Source organism: Tetrao urogallus (genome assembly GCF_951394365.1).
Source record: "Tetrao urogallus genome assembly, chromosome: 6".
Lineage (NCBI taxonomy): Eukaryota > Metazoa > Chordata > Aves > Galliformes > Phasianidae > Tetrao > Tetrao urogallus.
The window spans coordinates 26,325,028-26,343,940 of NC_136819.1; the positions used below are offsets into that span (position 1 = coordinate 26,325,028).

Below are 18,913 nucleotides of genomic sequence, written 5' to 3' on the forward strand. Positions count from 1 at the left end.
CAACTGAATGTTGGCCAGCTGCATCTAACAAGCTAAAATTGCTCTGTTGTAACACAAGAGCGAACAATAAGCACCACTAGTCAGGAATTAGGAATAGCTAGGTATTAGCTCAGGTAAAGATCTCTCACTAACCAAACAAAAGATGAACTCAACTCCACTGGTCTCTGCAGAAGGTGTCAGAAGCTTGACGAAACTGGTGTGCCTGAAGTTTGGTAAATAACTCTTTGGGTAAGAGACTGTGGAGATAAGCTGGTCTTATAAAACTTGCCCAAAGCTTTTCTTCAAAACAAACATTTATACAAAAGTTCTATGTGCTGAGCAATCTGGAGATATTTAAATTATTAAACAACCAACGCAAAAGTCTCATCAGTTTCCTCCTTCTTCATCTTCTTCTTGCTTAATAACAAGGATACCTACAAGGAAAAAAAAAGAAAAGAGAAGATCTACAGCTTTATGAAGAGATTATGCAGAGAAAGGTACAGTTAATGGTGATCTGCTTGAAAGCTAATCTGGACTATCAAAACTAGGAAAGAGTCAGGCTGTCAGAAAGAGGAAATAATTCTATTTCCTGCTGCTGTCCAACTCCTGGCTCCACACAGGACCACCCTAAAATCAGAACGTGTCTGAGAGCGTTGATGCTTTGCATTTCTTTGATCTCTGGCAAGCTCAGTGCCATGGCCACTTCTCTGGGGAATATAGTGACATGCTAAAACTATTTGGCTGGTTAATTTCAAGAGTAAAGCCCAACCTGTGGGCTGCACACCACGTCGACAACTTTTCAGAAGATCCTGCAGCTGGTGCAGGATTGCACAGATGAGGTTTTGAGGTTACAATTTATTTCCCTGATCTTTCTACTATGCTTGTCACTTCTTGTCACTTAGATCAGTTGCCTCATGCCCCAAACTTACCATCCAGCTTTTTCAGCTTGGGCACCCGTTTGGTTGCTTCTTCAATCCAGTTGTTCTTCTGATCAGAGGCGTATTTCTCTTGCAGTGGATTGCCTACAAACACCAGATCCTCTAATAATGGCAGCTCTGCCAGTCTCGCAAACTCTGCTGCAACCACAAATATGAAAACACTAACCAGATTATGAACAAGGAAAGGACATCTGCACCAAACCTTCCTTTCAAACTCCATGCACACATAAATAGCTTGGGATACAAACAGACAGGGATCATTTGGACTTGAACTGGGAACAGGTTAAGGAACAAGTACACGTTTCAAAAGAAGTCCAAGCAAGGTGATTCAAAGAACAAACTCCATTGGGCTTAGAGTTTAAATTCAATTTCCTATTTTTAATTTCTTGCATGAATTATTTAGGGATTCTGTGTACTTCTGCAGGCTTATCAGTAAAACTTAAGCCCCAGGACACGGAGAGCTTTTTTTTTTAACTTGCTTACTCATGCATTCACCATAATTTATAGGAAGCTGCAGAATAGACTGGAATGGCTTACCCCAGTCTTTCACCAAATTATTGGACATATAAAGAACCTTCAGCTTCTTCATTACACGGATACCCCTCAGTTTCTCAATGAAGTTGTATGAAATCCACAGCTCTTCTAGTGTATCTCCAACTGCTTCCTGGAAAATGACAGAGCTACTCAGGTAAGTGAAAGTAAGTCTTCATTCTTCAGACTCTCTTTTCTTCACCCCTGCAGGTCACCTCATGTAAGAAAATACTAAGATCTACTGGTCTTCATTTCCTTTTAAGCAGGTTTCTAGTTAAGTATTACAAATACGCACGGGAACAAGAGCAAAGGATGTGAAATATATTTAGGATGTCAAAAATCACAGTATTAGAATAAGAGAAGGAACAGCAGTTGTTCTTAAGGCATAGGGACAGAGGAGACAAATGTGGCCGTTTGTGCACACAGTGGCTGCTATTCAGCAACTCTTTCATTGGGGTTTTTATGCAGTACTAGGGAATGGTCTGTCTCAAGTGCACGTGTATTTTGGTCGTGTAGGGCAGAAGTTGCTTTTATAACTCCCTCAAGAAGAGTGTTTTTATAAACCAGTTATTATAAATTGATTTCATTTTATGCTTAAGAGATAACGGCACCTCTAGAGGTGGCAATAGTTTTAAGCTGGAATATTCTGCAGGAGAAACACACAATACCTGAGAAGGAAGAAAATAATATCTATACTCATTTTTAACAAAGTTAATTGAAAAATATTCTGCTTTAATAGAGATATAATACAAATATAATAAAACTAATCCCATTTTTCCTCCAAGTATTCTTCCTATGCCCAATAGATTCAGTCCCACCAGGATCTTTTCCGCAAAAGCAAACAAACAAACAGACAAAAACTATCTGAATTTTCAGAAATAATAGGAAAGAGAGTAAACATACCATTGTGCCAGAATAAAATCAAAATTTAGGGAATACAATTCAGCCAAGACTTATAAACATGGGGCAATTATCCCACATCCTCGATAGCGCTCCACTCGGTTAGTAAGGAGTTAAGATTAAGATGCACATACCAATCCATTCAAGTTCTTAATATTATTTCTTCCCAAAGACAAAATCCTCAAATTTTCTGAAATAGATAACAGAAAGTTTCTCATTCATAAGTGATTTCTTAAGCATAAGAAGATGTTATAATTCAGGTAAAACTCCATACTCCTAAAAAACCTACATTCCAAAAAGATTGTCTTAAGAAAGAATGACACAACAGAAATAAAAACTGACGATGACTGGGAGTTGATGCAGAGGATAACCCAAAAATGTGCTCACAAGTACAGAGTTGTTCATTTGTAGGTTACCTACTGAAATTCAGTCTACATAAATACTGAAAAAAAACTAGAATTTCATCCTACACCTGAGCTCTGTTGGTTTGCTAGCACTGATTTCAAATAGTTCTTACCCTTTCTTTTACAGGTTAAAAAATAAAATTGTTCTAATCTCATTTTAATGCTGTATAGAGGTAGCATATAAAGCTGTCAGACTGAAGTCTGATAAGAAATATTTCAGCTTAATTTAGAACCCTGACAAATAAGCTTCTGAAGTGAGCTATTCTTGCTGGAGGTCAGTGTAATATTAGTGTAACTCAGATCTATGACAAAATAGCAGTCTTTCCAGAAAACTCCTTTTCAGTATTCACATAAGCTTTCTTGCAGGTATTAACAAGCAAATAACTAATAACTACAATAACTAACGGTGAGACTAATGAATGTCCCAGTCCAGTAGCAACAGGCTGCAGAAATAGCAATGTAGTGCCTGGAGATTGCTACAGATAAAGATTTGAGGCTGATCTAAAACAGGTAGTTGTATGTTCTATCTACAGGAATGCAGGGATGAAACCACAACTGGCAGACGTTCTAAAACAGAAAAACTAGTTAGAAAATAGTTAGAATAAAAATAGTTAGAAACTAGTTAGAAAAAATATGAGGCACAATCAGAATTCTTTTTCTCTTTAAATACAACAGCTTAACACATGGCCATGGCTCAAAATATGAAAACTCATCATCAGTCACAGTCTAAAGTCAGCTACAGCTAATATTCTCCAGACTATCCCTACAGTTCCCCATCCACAGGAGAGAGACGATCCAGCTACCCTCATTCTCTCTGTACCACATGTTTAGAAAGTACAAGCCTGCACTAGCTTTAGAAATTCCTAAGAGGTGAGAGGATAGTGACAAACACAAAAATGAAAGACTGCAGAAAACATCACACCTTCAAGTCATTTCTAACTGCCATTATTGTTCTTTAGTGCTCCTCTTCTGAGATATTAAATATTTTAGAAGCAGTAAGAAGTTCCTCAAGAAATATTTTCACACAATTGAACAGGAATGTAACACTTGCTGCTATCATTTAAATCCTCCTCACGTGCATGGACACTGAGGTGTGGTGCTTTGCACAGAATTACCTACTCAGCATGGTGACGGTATCACTATGCACACTAATATTAATCTTTTCTATCTGAAAACAGTGCTGGACGCTTAAGAGGATTTCTCAGTGTCCTATTTGCAATGAACAAAAGCAAACACGTAATAATTACTTGATGGTTTTTCATTGCTGTAAGCATCGATTTCTCTCAAGGAAGGCAATAGTAACTGTGAGCTCCTCCCATTCTGTACCTTACAGACCGTGAAGTTCCATTTTGCCTTGCCTCCAGATTCCATCCCGGCCCCCAACACTCTGACCTCAGCAACAGACTATGCCACAATTATTACGCTGTTCAACTGCAGACTCTCCCCAACATCAATGTGGAAATTAGTTGTTAAATCACTCTAGAATCAATTACTGTTTAATATCATAACTCAGTCCCACTGGAGACTACATAGCTACTTCTGGATGGATTTTTTTTACTAAGCTTGCACAGCAAAACAACTGCCCAGACTGCACAGAGACACATGCATTAGTATGCTTTTACTGCTAAACATGCATTCTTCAGGAAGACTGACAATTTTAAAGTCAACTGCAACCTTCTAAGAGGAAGAAGTTAAAAAGGATAAGAAAAGGTATAAAGCTAGACACACATTACAAATTGTAGCATATTTCCTATCCACAACTAGAAAACAATTATAATCACTGGTTTGTCACTTACTTAGGCTGTTCAAGTTGGCAATTCTTTCAATGCAGTTTGTAGACAATGAAAGCTTCCTTTAAAAGCAAGAACAATCAACTCAGAACAAAAGGAATCACTATATTAGAAGAGTTCCACATCTAAACACCACTGCGCTAGACATATCTGTCTATTCTTCTCTCAAGCATCATGATTTCTGTGACTTTGTTTAGCTTCTAGGAAAGTACCGCATGTTCCTAACTTCACATACAGGATGACCTTTGTAAGCACAGCCTTAACAAGTGCACAGAAACTTAGTTCTGAGGCAGTTCTAATTTCTTTTGGAAAGCCCTGACTCTGTCTCTTTTTTTCCTCTGTCTTATCGCCTACACAGACAACACTACATTTTTCTCAGCTGAACAGCAGCTGAGCTGACTTGGTACCTAGAGCTAATTAGATAACCTGCATGCCACTACATGTTGCCATTTGGGCACATTAACCAAATTAGTACAAATAGAAGAGAATGCTTGGTTTCCAATTTGTCTTTAGCTTAACTTACTCGCAGTTAACAAGGGTGGAGAGAGATTCATCCATCTTCTCTACAGGAGGAATCTGGCCGTACAGTTTCACTTCTTTTGCCTCTGAAGCCTTCTGGCCATTTTTTTCTTCCTAAGGAAAAGAGAAGGTGAAGAATATGCTCACTGCACAAAATCTCTAAGAACTGTTGTACTATAACATTCCTATGAAAGTAATTACTACAGAGGTAATTCCAATATATTAATAAAAGAGATTACTGAAAAGAGAAAGCATTTTTAATACTGTGCTTCAAAAGCCCTGCTAGTGCAGTATAAAGAGTGGAAGAGTAGCTTAGTTCCAACATACTAAAAGCAGATATACATTAAATACCCTTTTTTTTTTTTCTTTTTTTTTTTTTTAAATTGGAGTTACATTTAATCAAATTAATTCAGGTGTCCTCTACTAACAAGAAATTGAGAATAACTGGAGGTCTGAAACTCTGAATCACGGTGAAGACTGACATGCGGGAGCCAGAAGCCTACGTAGCAGAAACACATTCCTAAAATCTCTGACAGAAATCTCCTTTCCTCTTCGCTCAGAAAACTCAGAACTCACACCCATCTCGCAGCACAAACTCAGAAGGCAGGGGAGTGCATTCTGGGCGGAAATCTCAACAGCACTTTCCCCAGATCTTCCCTCAGCTTTAACCATTTTTATAGCTCCCATGTATTCCTCCTCCTGAAATGGGAGCTGTGATTGCTGCTCCCCTGAGGTGGCGCTAGCGCTCAGCCTCAAGCCCGTAACTCAGCTTTACCTCCTACAGAACACACATGAAAAGAGAAACTGATCACACTCTTCAAAAAAAAAGGAAGAAAAAAAAACAACAACAAACAGTGTAGGTCAGAAAGGAGAGAGCTCTGAGTCTGGACTGATAATATTCCACCTTTGAATCAAAGGCCAATTAGAAATCAGAGAAATTGCAGTGTAAAGTAATAAATCCTGATAGTTCACAGAATTCTCCAAACAAACAAAAAAATCCCTTCTAGTTAGTCATTAGAAAGGAGTGGAAGATTTCACGCTTCAGAGAGTACATTAGAAGACAGATTTTCTATTTACAACTAAAGTTGGTGACTTTCTAGATTAAATACTTCATAAGAGTTCAGAGATTTGGAAGAATTGTCGTAACTGCAGCACTTGGGTGTGTTTATTAAAAAAATACACCCTGTGAAATCTTTTAAAATTCCGAAGTGATGGTAATTATCCACTCAACACTTGGACCGAGTATCTTTTTCAGCAGTAACACCAGTTGTGAAAGCTGCTTCCCTGACAGCACAAAGGGAACGCTCTGTCGATTCACTCGGCGCTCAGTGGGAAGACTGGAGCTCTGTTAACAAAGGGGAAATCTGTTCTGTTTTCAAAACAAGGAGTCTTGTTTTCTCCCCCATTTTTATGCAGCTAATGAAAAGTGAGAGAGCTGAGGTCAGTTTTATATCCTTACTTGAGAAGAAAATGAATTGCTTCCCAGAAACACGTAAGAATAGCACAGCACACAAGATCAGACATCATTTTGTCTTACGTGCCCAAAATACTTCAGGCAACTTAATTTAATAGAGCATTATTATGTTGCCATGTTTCACTAAAAATTCCAACCTCTGTCCAAATTCAGTACGATAGGATTTTTATTCATAATTAGCAATTTAGTAAACAAGTGCGCCACACGTTTTGCTAGAATATGGTGAACTGCTCAGACTGAGTCACCACACAAACTTGAAACTTCAATTTCCTTTGCTAACGACAAGGACAACCGTGTATCTATCTGCATTTAGCCTTGGCTTATAATCTTATAGTCACCTTAAACCAACAGACAAAATTACATTATCTCTTAAAACAGGACAGAGAGGGAGCCCCTAACATGGCCTGTGGTGGAGAGTGTGCAGCTAAAGAAAGAAGATTCTTCCAGGCTGCCACCCACCTCTGAAACAAACCTCAGATGGAATACCACCATAAGCACTGAGAAACCACAGGTAGAAGAGCACTTTTTTTAAGCACAGGCTACCTGGTTGCCAAGTTAAAGTTGCTTTGATTTAATTCATTTCGTTCTGACTGTAGAACACAGGTAAACCATTATGCCAAAGGGAAGAAATACATCTGGAATGCAACACAACAGCAGATCCAATGTTATAAATCACATGGACACACATTAGTAGCAGGACAGGGAAAATTTTCCTCCTCCAAAACAACATGAACAGAACAGCACACTCAGCACTTTGTCGTTAACATAAATGGAAACTCGCTGACATGGATCTACTGCTTCTGAGAGACACGTGACAAAGGAGCAAATGTGAAATAAATCTTTAACAGAAAACATGAAGTTCAGGTTTTGGAGGGCAGAAAGAGTGAGAGAGGAGAAGGAAAAGCACTTTAAAAAAAACCTCAGCTCATATCTCTAGTAATAGAAACATCTGTAAGCTGTTGTATTCTCACCAAGGGAGCAAGAGTGAAGTTCATGGGTGAAAATAAAAATAAATGTGAAAGACTGAAGGTACTAAATGATGACTGTATTAAAACAGTACTTTAAAAACAAGAAGCTCAGCTTTGCATGGTGCACAATGTGAGGGACAGCACTACCTGCCAATACAGAAGGTTCACTGACTTCAGTACAGTCAGTATTTCATACTTGTTCACCCTGTGGGAAGAACTGTACTCAGGTAAAATGAACAGGGCATAATGCAACATACAGCATCTCCAACTTTAAATTTCTTTGTAGCCTCAGGCCTTCTATCAATGCATATTCAGCAGAATACGGTGAGAGAGCAAAACAGGCTCATCTTTACCAGACATATCAATTTAGCAAGACCACACAGAAAATCCAACAGAACTGATTATTATTCGATAATAGGAATAGAATTTTTACTCTGTGAAACTTCTAGCAAACATTTGTTAGAGTAAGCCTGAAAAAAAAGAAAATTAAATATAGTAAAAATCCATGCCACTGAGTACTGCAAAGCAGCTAGATACTCTTTTATTACTTACCCATTTGGCTAGAGCTTCTTTGATAGTTGTTGCTTTTGCCTAAAACAAACAAATTAAAATGAATGTTCATTGCAAATTTTCAACTGGCTTCTTCACTTCTCCCCTTTTTCTTTTCCTGTCCTGCTTTTCTCCTCTCTTCCACCACTTCCCTGCAGGATCTTCCTCTGGCTGATGCTCAGAAGCTATGACTCCTAGAGTGGCTCTTCATTTTATTTTGGGGAACTCGGAAGCATTTTCAAAAGTAATAAGCTGGACTTCTGAGAGCACATTATTCTACTGATTTTATTCTCTTGCCCAGCTTGGAGCATAATCTGGGCACTGTCACCTCTGACAGTGAAATTCAACTGAATTCAAGGGCATTAGAAATTACTGCATTGAAAAATGTGGTCTGACACTCTTATGAAAACACACTATCACTGTGCATTAGTAATCTCCTGCTCATCTGTGAATAGACAGAATGATAAAGCCTGTTAGAATTCACTGGGGAAAAGAAGATACCTCTTACCAAAAAATTAAGAGCAATCTGAAATGTGTATATTTCTTTTTTTTTAACAATTTTGTCATCAAATCACATAACATGAACACATATGTTATCGGTTAAAAACAATCTGAGTGCTCCTCTAGGAGGCTCTTCAAGGATCGACTGTGCCACTAACTTTCAACTTTTCTGCCTTACATCAGTCCCATTACAACCAGATGGCAATATCCGTAACAGCAGTATGAAGAGAAACTGATATATTCTGAACACATTCAAAGACATTTTTCAAGTTAAAAAGGCTCCAGAGACTGACATCCCACCAGCACTGACCAACAGCCACCTTCCTAGCAAGCCAGTGTAGCACAACCACACATGGCAGCTTTTCTGGTAGTCAGATCCTCCCAAAAATGGGAGAGGGAAGGAAAAAAGGAAGAAAAAAAAAAAGAAAAGAAAGAAAGATAGCTAAGAAACTACTGCCAAAAATCTCAGGGGAATTCACCTCGGGTCACAGAGCTTTAATGCCAGATACTTTAGACCACTGAAAGTTCTGGACTCAGTGGTAAAAGACCCATGACAGCTGCCAAGAGAACAGCTACAGGCACAGAATGCCCAGCGACACTTATACTTATCCAGACCAAGGACTTTGAGCTTCATCTTGTCTGTCCCACACAGCAGCCAGCTCCAGGCCCAGCTGCAGACAGGGGGTGAACTTCTGCCACAACACAGCCTCCTTGGCGCCTGCTGCAAGCCATCCCAAGTGATCACCTTTTGCTCGGAACACAACCCCAGCTCCCACTCCAGCAGTCTTCCTGAGACTCCAGTTAGCAGCCATAGCAGTGTGACAGCTAAGCCAAGTGGCTTCTAGTTGTTTCTTTTTTCAGAGGGGAAGTTTCCAGCACTTTTCCACAGTTCTGCTAGCTGACTGTTGTACTATTTGAGGCCATGACCTCAGTCCCTCACAGAGCCTCCTGCTGTCCCAGCTCCAGGCATAAAACCAGACCAGATTTAAAGCGGAGAACCAGGTGCACACAGAAACAATCAGCACAGGGCTTATCAAGAGAACGTGTGCCAATGACTTTGTTTTGCTCTTTGAAGCGCACTGGAAATTTCCCTAGATAAGCAGCCTCCTGCAGCAGAAGGCACTATGGCTGATGGGGAAGCCTCTCTCGGAAGGCTGCTTTCGGAGTCCCCAGATGGATACTGAACAACCTGCTGCAGGGATGGAGGCGAAAGAAAGTCACACAGCCTCAAGAGCCATCAGAGGCTGAAGCGGCCACCTGAGACATCGGCATCAGGGCTCCAGGAACAAGAAATATAACATCTTAGCAGAAAACAAATGTATTTAAGCTATAATGGTTGAAATATTCTTCTTCCCACAAAGAGGTCTTTTGAGCACGGGGCGTACCGACACCAAGCATTTACAAACTTCGGTCCCGCCAAGACACCGGCGAGGCGCTGCCTTCGCTTGCATCCATTTATCGGCAGTCAGGAGCGGGTCGGAGCCGCCCGGCAGGAGAAAGCAGGCCCGTCCGTGCGGCACCGCAGACGCCGCCGCCCCACAGCCGAACGCCGGGAGCACCTCTCACGCGACGGCACCGCAGCATCCGCGGGCGGGATTCCTCCGCTCCCGCCGCCGCGAGCCGCCCGGAGCCCCGCTTCCCAGGGCACGGCGAGGCCGCACCGCCCGTCCCACGCGAGCACCGCTTGGGGACGGCGCCGAGGGACCGCCACCGCCCTGCCTCGCTCGCTCTCAGCCCTGAGCGGGGCCCCCCGCCGCCGCGTCTCGGGGACGCCGCAGCACCGTCTCCCCAAGCCGCCGGCCTTCCCCGCGCGCGCGGCCCTCCTCCCCCCGCCCGGCTCTGACGGGACCCACCATCGCCGTCGCTACCGTCGACGCTCCGGTTGCTATGGCACGGCCGTCTCCCGCGCATGCGCGGCGCCGCGGACGCGTCGGGGCCGAGGGGCCGAGCAAGAAGGAGGCCGCGCCTGGCGACCGCGGAGCTCCGCCGCCGCGCGCGCGCCCGGCCCGGAAGTCGCGTAGGGGGCGCTCCGCGACGCATTGTGGGACGCGGCGCACGGGCTGCCGCGGTCCTCAAGCCCGGCCCGGCTCCGGTACCGACAACAGAAAGGCCACGCCCCGCCTCCGTCGCCGTGCGCTTTTTATTGAATTAAGATCAATGCTCTGTGAAAGTTACGGCGATTGGCGGCGGACGACCCTTGCCCGGGCCGCCCCTCACGGAGCCGGCGCCCCCCGGCTGCTGCCCGCGCTCCTTCAGCCCTAAAGCGGGTCCGGATCCCCACGTTGCCTTCGCCTCCTTCGTGCGGCACCTCCGCGCCCGGCTCATCAGGTGAATCCAGCCATCGGAGAAGCGCTACGGGACGTCTGCCGTGGAAGGCGTGCAAACGATGTAAGTGATACTTGAGCCGGGCACCCAGCTTAGCTTTCCTTCGCTTCGGGCAGTGGCTGCGCCTGTCTTTGCGGTGTCTGTAAGGTAGTTTTGGTCTCCCAGCAGCGATGTGAAATACAAAACACTAGTACAAAAACTGGTCGGTTTCCTACGAGCCATCTAGTGAATGTTTATGTTCAGAAGCATCCTGACCTGTCCACCAAAGTATCTCCACAGTAAAATAATAACATTTTATTTAAACAAGGGAGGAGAAATAAAGATACCTCATTGCCAAACAAATGAGCTACTCAAAACACAGTATCTAATTCTCACACTGCCTTGCTTTTAAATAAGTACTTTACTTGTCTTTAAATCGCAGGTACCTGATGATATCTAATATTGAATTACTTTAAGGGCTTGATCTTTTAAAACAAAGTTTGGAGACTTTTAAGCTACCTGTCATGGTTTGGGTTTATTTTTGTCCGTCTCATTTCCGAGTCTCCAGCTTGCAGTGCTGCACAGCAACTGATGTACTGTGGTCAGACTGCAGTACAGAGACAGGTATCAGTCCTGAGCGGGTCACGAGTGTTAAAGCAGGTCGTTTGTACTGGCAAGGACAGACAGAACAAGAAACCTATATGCAACCCTTTTCTCAATAGCTGCAACTTGGAAGAAAGGAAGGGCAGTAAGGATGAGCAGCGCCTCAAGGTGCACATCACAGCAGGATGTGCTGTGGGATTCCTGGGGCAGCTACGATGAGTGGAGGTCCGAGCATCAGATAAGGCTCTGCAAAGGCTCTTCAGCCAGAAAGTTGAGGAAGGCTGGGTGTGAGGACATCTTTGCTGGAGTTAAGTGGATGAAGTTTATCTTGTAAGGAGTGTATGGTTAAATAACTGGCAGTGATGGTGTGTGGAGAACAAGTGACTTAACTCAAATGATAAGGAGTAATATGAGCTGCAGAAAGCTAATCAGGCCTGAACATAATGATAGTCAACAGGAGAGAAAAGATCCCTGAGAGCAGAGCAAAAGTCACTATCGTTTATGATGGTTTTGTTTCTTTTTGGGCAGCTCTGAAACAGGTCTGACTTGGAAGGAGAATTCTATCAGTTGAAGCCCCTATTAAATAGGCCTTCAGCATTGGCAAGACCCTCGTCACAGACAAGAGTCATTTGGGAAGAAATTGTTTCTTTCTACCTAAATGGTAGAGAACAATAAGATACTAGGATTAATTAGTATGAAAAACAATCTCAGGCAGGCTGGGTCAGAAGATCCTAGATTACCCTTTTCTTTAGTATTATTTTGTATTATGATCATTACTGCAAGAGGACAGCTTTTTACAACCTGTCTCACAGTCTTCTACTTGCCAGCTCTTCTGTCTCTCACCTTCCTTCCTAATAACAGCTGTCAGCATCTGTTGACATCATTAACGAAGAGTTCCACACGTAATTAAACTCTAGCTTAATAGCAAGTGTTAATTATTTAAAACAAGTAATGAGAGAAGCAAGATTTGCAGATGGTAATAACTGCATTAACTGTGCTACGCAACAGAATATCGATACTCCCAAGACTCAACTGCCCACCCAAGGCATTACAGGAACAGATGGTTACATCCCCAATTCAGGACACCGCTGGTGCTGCCTGCCTCTATAGCTGGAAGTACTCTTCCCTTTCTGGATTTAAGCATAGCTGTTGTTGGAAAGAGTCAAGATTGTTTCCAACAGAAGACCACTGTTTCAGGCCAATGTATAAGAAACTTATTAAAATGAAGATCCCCAGCTTTGTGTAAGTAGAAAACACATCCAAAGTACCAAAGTGTATGGCTATAAATCAGAAAGTTCTAGGCTAAAATAATCTGAGACCCGAAGCCAGAATCATTCATCATTTTGATATCAAAGTTCATGGCCCACAGGTTGCCAATGTTCTCCCAGGCAAAAAACAATCTCTCATTTCTAAGGGTACAGGCTGGCAGTGAAGTTCTTTGATTCATAAATACTGAAGCAAGAAAGCAGCTATCAGAAAGCACTTTCTTCAGACACTTGTTTCTTGATAGCATGACCAATTCAGACTCAAATTTGTACTACAGTGCAGCCCACTTATTATCGCTTCACTTCTCTTCCGCATACCTACTTAAAATAACTTGGGCTAGTGCAAATCAATCCCTTTCTGTCTTGATTTATATATGTAACTGTCATTTGGCTATTTCACATTTCAGAGCTTTTCTCAGTCAACACCTCCAATTCTCCAGTCACTTTGGCGGCTCAAGTTCAGCGGCAACAACTTACAGGTGCTGAAGTGTTCATCCCAGATGCAAGTGCAGAAACTCCCGAATCTTTCTCCAGGAGTGTTCCTGGGCATAAGCGTGCGCTTTGCTCTCTCCACCCCCCAAAACAGGCACCCCCAGAACACGATCCAGAGCTACCTGACAAAACGGAGTAGAAGGAGGATCGATTCGGTGGCCTGCTCCTGGATAACTCAGCAGTTCAAAGTTTTCTTTCCCATGCTGGCGTAGGCGCCCAATTGCTAGCTCAGCGTATAAGGAGCTCTTCCACATACGATCAGCTTCCCCTACTACTAGGAGAAAGTGACCTTCTGCTTTTTCTATGGGGATTGTGCAAGAGGAATTGGCAGGATTTGCTGGGTCATCCAGAGCTTCAAAAGTGTCAAATACACCAGTGTCAGAAACGCTGACCTTATTCATATCAAAACGCAGCCCAGGCAGAGTTATCTCACCATAATGGAGGTCTGCAACCGTGTTCGAACTACAGCCGGAGATACAGACAGCAGCCACTACTTCTGGTAGGAAGGTGATCATGGAGAGTGCTAATTCTGCACCTTTCCCAGTCCCAATCACTCCAACTCCTGGCCCCTTCACCTTCAGATTAAGATGCGGTTGCAGGGAAGAGAGGAAGAAAGGAATAAATACATGTTATAATAGGGTTAGCCATCAAATGTCTTTGAAGTTGTGTTATTAAAAAAAAAAAAGTTAATTACTGATGTGACCTATTGGAAAGCTATAGCCTGGACCCAGACTTCTCCCAGGTGTCTTATTCTTCAGAGCCAATAATAAATGTCAAACACCGTAAAATAACACTGGTATCACATTTGTGCTAGGAACAACAAGTACAATCACTTGGAACTCAACCGCTGTGTATTTTCTTGCAAATATTTTCCCCCAAACAGGTAGCAGGAAATTCAAATACAGTCAATTGCAAAATATGTCCCTGGCACATAAAGTCATCTCACAAATGACATTTGAGAATTAAGATACATATTCAGCCTTTTCCTGTTCTAGCCTGGAGAGTAAAACAAAAGAACATCTCAGGTTATCAAATCAAATCATCTGTAGCACTGAGCAGTGCTGTGCCACCCTCTCGTAAGCTAACTGCTTTCATTAAAACAACAAACAAAACCCCACAAAAACACCACATACATACATCACCACTGTTCCAGCTGAAGGTTGTTCCAGCACTTCATTGTCCTCGTGATCAGCATTTGTCAATTTTCCAGTGTGCATTTATTTAATGGCCTGCTTGTGGTGGAAGAAATACACTCTGCAGTGATACGCATTGCTGCCTACATAGGACCTACACTTTTTCCATTACGGAGCCTAAATCTGCCCAAAGACATTCCAAGAAAATCACTGCCACCACGTGGGCATGGCTACCAAATCTTCCCTAGTTCCTTGTCTGGAGAGATCTCTCCTTACACTCACCTTTGGGTGACGCTGTAGAAATCTAGCTGCCTCCTCAAAGTACTCAAGTTTAAATTCTTTCATGACCTTAGGCAGATCTTCAAAGTCAAAATATGGCAGAGAAAGAGCTGCAAAACCACGGGTAGCCAGGAGACTGGATCTAAATTCAACCAAACCTCCTTCATCACCATACATGTCAATGACTCCTGGAAAGGGGCCATCCCCTGGATTGAGAAGAGGTACAGAGCACAAGTTATCAAACAGGACTCTAAGAAGCATCTAGTTAAGTTTGAAAATCAAAATATAGAAAGCATTAGATGTTTTCTGTAACTACTCATAAATTTTCCATTTGCACAGCTGAGATTACAGACTGGTGCTGTGTGTGACTTCAGCTAATTCAGGTTCTGAGCTTACTATGAAAGTAAGAGAACAGCTAAACATATTTTGTTAAAAAAAACTGTTTTCTCAGTGTATTTTGCAACGATCTTAAACTCTCACCCTCAGAACAATCATGCTTCAAATCAGCTTTTTCCCCACAAAGAAGCCATTCCTTAATTAGCAAAGTGAAAACACGTTACTAATGAGGCAATAGCATTAAGGCCAAGGATATACAAATCCCGAAATAAGGCACACCAACAGAAGCACAGCAGAGACACCCACTGCAGGATGAAATCAGCTCAACTCACTCGCTCTATCTCGGCATCAGCACTGTCACAGCCAGCAGCCAAATTGCTATTGCAAGTGTGAAATGACAGAGTAAAACTGAGAGCCGCGTGGGTGCACTTAGGTGTGTGTGACTGATGCACAGATAAACATGCATATATGTGCTTGCCCTGTAAAACTACAGGGATTTCCAGAACCACAACTTCAAGCAACCATGATTTTGCAGTGAAGTTTGTGTTGTTTATATTTCAGTCTGTTATTCAAACAGATTTTGTGTTAAAAGCTCTTGCAACCATAAAGAGCCCGGGTATTTTGGGGGTTTATTCTGGGGAGGTGTGGTGTCTTGCCACCAGATGTCACCACTGACGGATTCAGACCCAGATCACAGCTCTCATTAGAAAAAGTACCCTTTTGTGCAAGAGTGCATTGAGCCTCTGGCATTATTTTTATGCTGCAGAGACCTCTGATGTTTCAAGGTGCTTAAGAAGATTTGGGCAAGACAATTAGATTGGAGAAACCTCCTAACGAAATGCAAAAAAAGTCAGAAAAGTGCTGAAACATGCTTTTGGGTTCTTTGTCAGTTCCAAAACTTCTCATTAAAGTTCAGTATTCTGTATGAGAGCAAAAACTGTAGCATTCTTTTATTTCTCACCCCTACACATTCTAGTGAGAATGTGCAAGCAGGACACAGTCAAGGTTATCTTCTCTTTCATGAAGATAACCTTCAACTTACACAAGGACACCCAACTGCCTTCCTGAATGCCTGCAAAGCCCAAGCGTAGTTTCTCCACAGTTCACGAAAAAACAGGATAGCTTTCTAGACAACTTTATTACTACTTAAAAAAGATTACAGCCTGTAACTTTATAACTGAAATGAGAAATATCTTTCATACCATAATTGCAGCATAAACCCATTTACGTAATCTCACTTTTACCAAGGATGGCTGACCTTTAAGGTTCCTTTCTCAACAATCCCTGAAGCAAAGAAAGATATGGTGGTAATGTCGTAACTGGATCCTTTATTTAAAAGGATGCCAGCATCATTTAAGCAATGATCTCGGACTTTTCCATAGTATTACAACACCAGACTTTCTGAAGGGAAAAATACAGTTCCAGATTGCAGATCTCTGGATTTCCCCTGAGTTCAGCAGAAATTCGGCTCGTTCTCTAAGGCAGGATGTATCAACCACATCTCAGCGTTAGACATTTCAGAATGCTGACTAAACATTTGATCGAACATTCAAAGTCCAATCTATGTTGGGTTTTTTTTTTCCTTCTTTAGCAGACTTTGGATCCGTACCTAAAAGGTTAATAAAGATTACTGGTTTGGAAATCATTCACCAAGATTTTAATCCCTGATAATTGTAGCAGCGCTTACAGGATTTGCAGAACCAAGCTATTCCAGAGGCAGTGCGGATGGCAGTTCTCACAGTACAACAGCCAGTGAAACACAGAAGTTTAAATCATGTCTGAAGCATTCCAACACCACCAGCAGTGTAAGGTTTCAACTTCCAGCAGCCCATCGGAATGTCACACCTCATAGAACACAGCCATCCCACGGGGAGAACAGGCAGAGCTTCTTCAGATAACGATTTGTATTTATACACAGAACAACAGAACTTGCTAGAACTTGCTAAACTAGCAGCTTAGCTTGAGCTCTGGCGTAACAGAACCGTAATGCTTTATTACAGAGTCTCCTCTGCGGCTCTGCTTATCGGCATATGCTTTGCAGGGAGAAAAATTGCCTCTTACACTTAATCCTCAGGATAAAATCCTGCACAGAGGCTCACACGGTCAAAGCCTATCACCTTTCCTGAGCGTTACGGGTTCCGGGAGCTCAGGAAAAAACCCACAATCTATAGAATCTCCCAGCCCGAGAGCAGCGGCGTGGAAAACGACAAGCCTTCGTCTCGCTCAGCTTCCACCCACGCCAGAGGCACCTGCCCGCGCCTGCGCTGCTGACCGGCACGGAGCAGCGTCCCCAGAAGAAGGCGACTGTCCTCGGGCGGCCTTCGGTGCTGCTCTGGAACACGGACGCCCCCGGTGACCCCCGTCCCGGGCAGAAGCCGGGCCCCACTCACCCGGCGGCAGGAAGAGAGAGCCCCTCACGCCGCCCTCCTTCAGCCGAATCCTCCTGACGCCGGGGGCCGTGAACCACCTCTCCACCTCGGCCTTGGCCATCACCGGCCCGTGGATGGCGCCGGACTGGCTGTGGCCCCGGTGAACCAACATCTCCACCTTCATCGGGATGCCGGTGCTGCGGGGGACGAGCCGCTGGTACGGCCTCTCCATGCCCGCGGGCGCCAGGCTCCAGAAGAGCCCCATGGGCTCCACGCCGGTGTAGTCCCCGCCGTGCGAGGCGTCCGTGCCCAGGTGCAGCTCGCCGCGGCCGTCCGCTCGGTAGTGCGCGCACGACTGGAAGAGGCAGCCCCGCTCGTCGGACGCCACCGCCCGCAGCGTCACCGGCTGCCCCGGGCCCAGCCCCGCAACCCGCGTGTCCACCCGCTCGTCCGCCAGCCCGGCCGCGGGGGTCACGGCCACGCTGACCGCCCTGCGCGCCGGGGCGCGGCGCACCGCCCACGCGGGGGCCTTGGCGGCGATCGCCGCTCTCCACATGACGGCGGCGCGGGGACGAGAGCCACAGAGCGGACGGCGCCGACGGCGGTAACGGCCGCCCCCGCCAGGCAGCCTCAATCGAGAGCGGAGCCCTCCCGACCGGCGGGCGTTCCTGCGGCGCCGGCGGCTCGGGGCGGCCTCGCTCACCGCCCGCCCCCGCGCAGCGTCCCGCCCGCTGGGAGCCGGGGGTGTGGGTGTGCGGCAGAGGGGCTGCCGGATCCCCGCCCTCCCGCCGCGTCCAGTCCCGCGTGCACAAACCAAGCTGTGCTCGAGTTAACGTTTCACTTTAATGAATTAGAAAAGCGCGGAGAGTGCAAGGTGCGTTAATAACCCGTGGAAATGACGCGCAAGTCGAACGCTGGATAGAGCCAGTTAGCTGCGTGCGCTCAGCCTGCCGCTGTAAGGCACTGAAGGGTTTTTCAGGTAACCGCGAAGAGTCGCCAGCACTTCTCTAACAACATTCAGTGCTTTCTCTTTCACGTGCGTGCTCGGGAGCCAAAAACTGCTCAGCATCTCCAGAACAGAACCCCACTGCTCCCCACGCCTCCTAGAAAGCCAGAGGGGAAGCCTACCAGTTCTAGTATGTATACCCAGAATGCACTTTTGGGCTGTGGGCTGTTGTCATCTCTCCCTGGAGACGTGCTAGATGCTAGATCTCAAAATGGACAGAGTTAAGGCAGACACACAACTTAGTGACATGAGATTACTGGATGTTGATAGAGGGAACAGCTGCTTTCAGACAAAAAAGAAGTGCACTGTCTCCAGTAAGGACAGCAGCATCCAACACACTTCTTATAAGGAAGATTTACAAGGTAAATAAATTTTCATCCCACTTCTCAGCTGATTTCTTTCCACTTAAACTTGCATTCAAAACAGTCCCAGCCTTGTCATCATCATGCTTCCACATCCCTCCCGTACTACACACAATGGGAGGCCAAGATATCACTGGGTGTTAGAGGAAGGTGTGGAGAGGATGCAACTCTCAGCCACCACCTGCTTGGGAAAAAAAACCAACTGTTTATT

At 44.4% G+C, this 18,913-nt stretch overlaps 1 protein-coding gene across 1 annotated transcript; it reads right to left on the minus strand.

Annotated features, from left to right (window-relative positions):
- Positions 1-366: 366 nt before the first annotated feature.
- On the minus strand, positions 367-18,797 carry DNAL1 (dynein axonemal light chain 1; the record flags this gene model as incomplete). The annotated part of the gene is made up of 11 exons (XM_079537446.1): positions 367-413; positions 909-1,055; positions 1,455-1,581; positions 2,483-2,538; positions 4,549-4,604; positions 5,066-5,175; positions 8,056-8,094; positions 13,340-13,792; positions 14,633-14,835; positions 17,356-18,152; positions 18,700-18,797. 11 exons carry the CDS (start codon positions 18,795-18,797, stop codon positions 367-369), a joined length of 2,133 nt encoding a protein of 710 aa, XP_079393572.1.
- Positions 18,798-18,913: the final 116 nt, after the last annotated feature.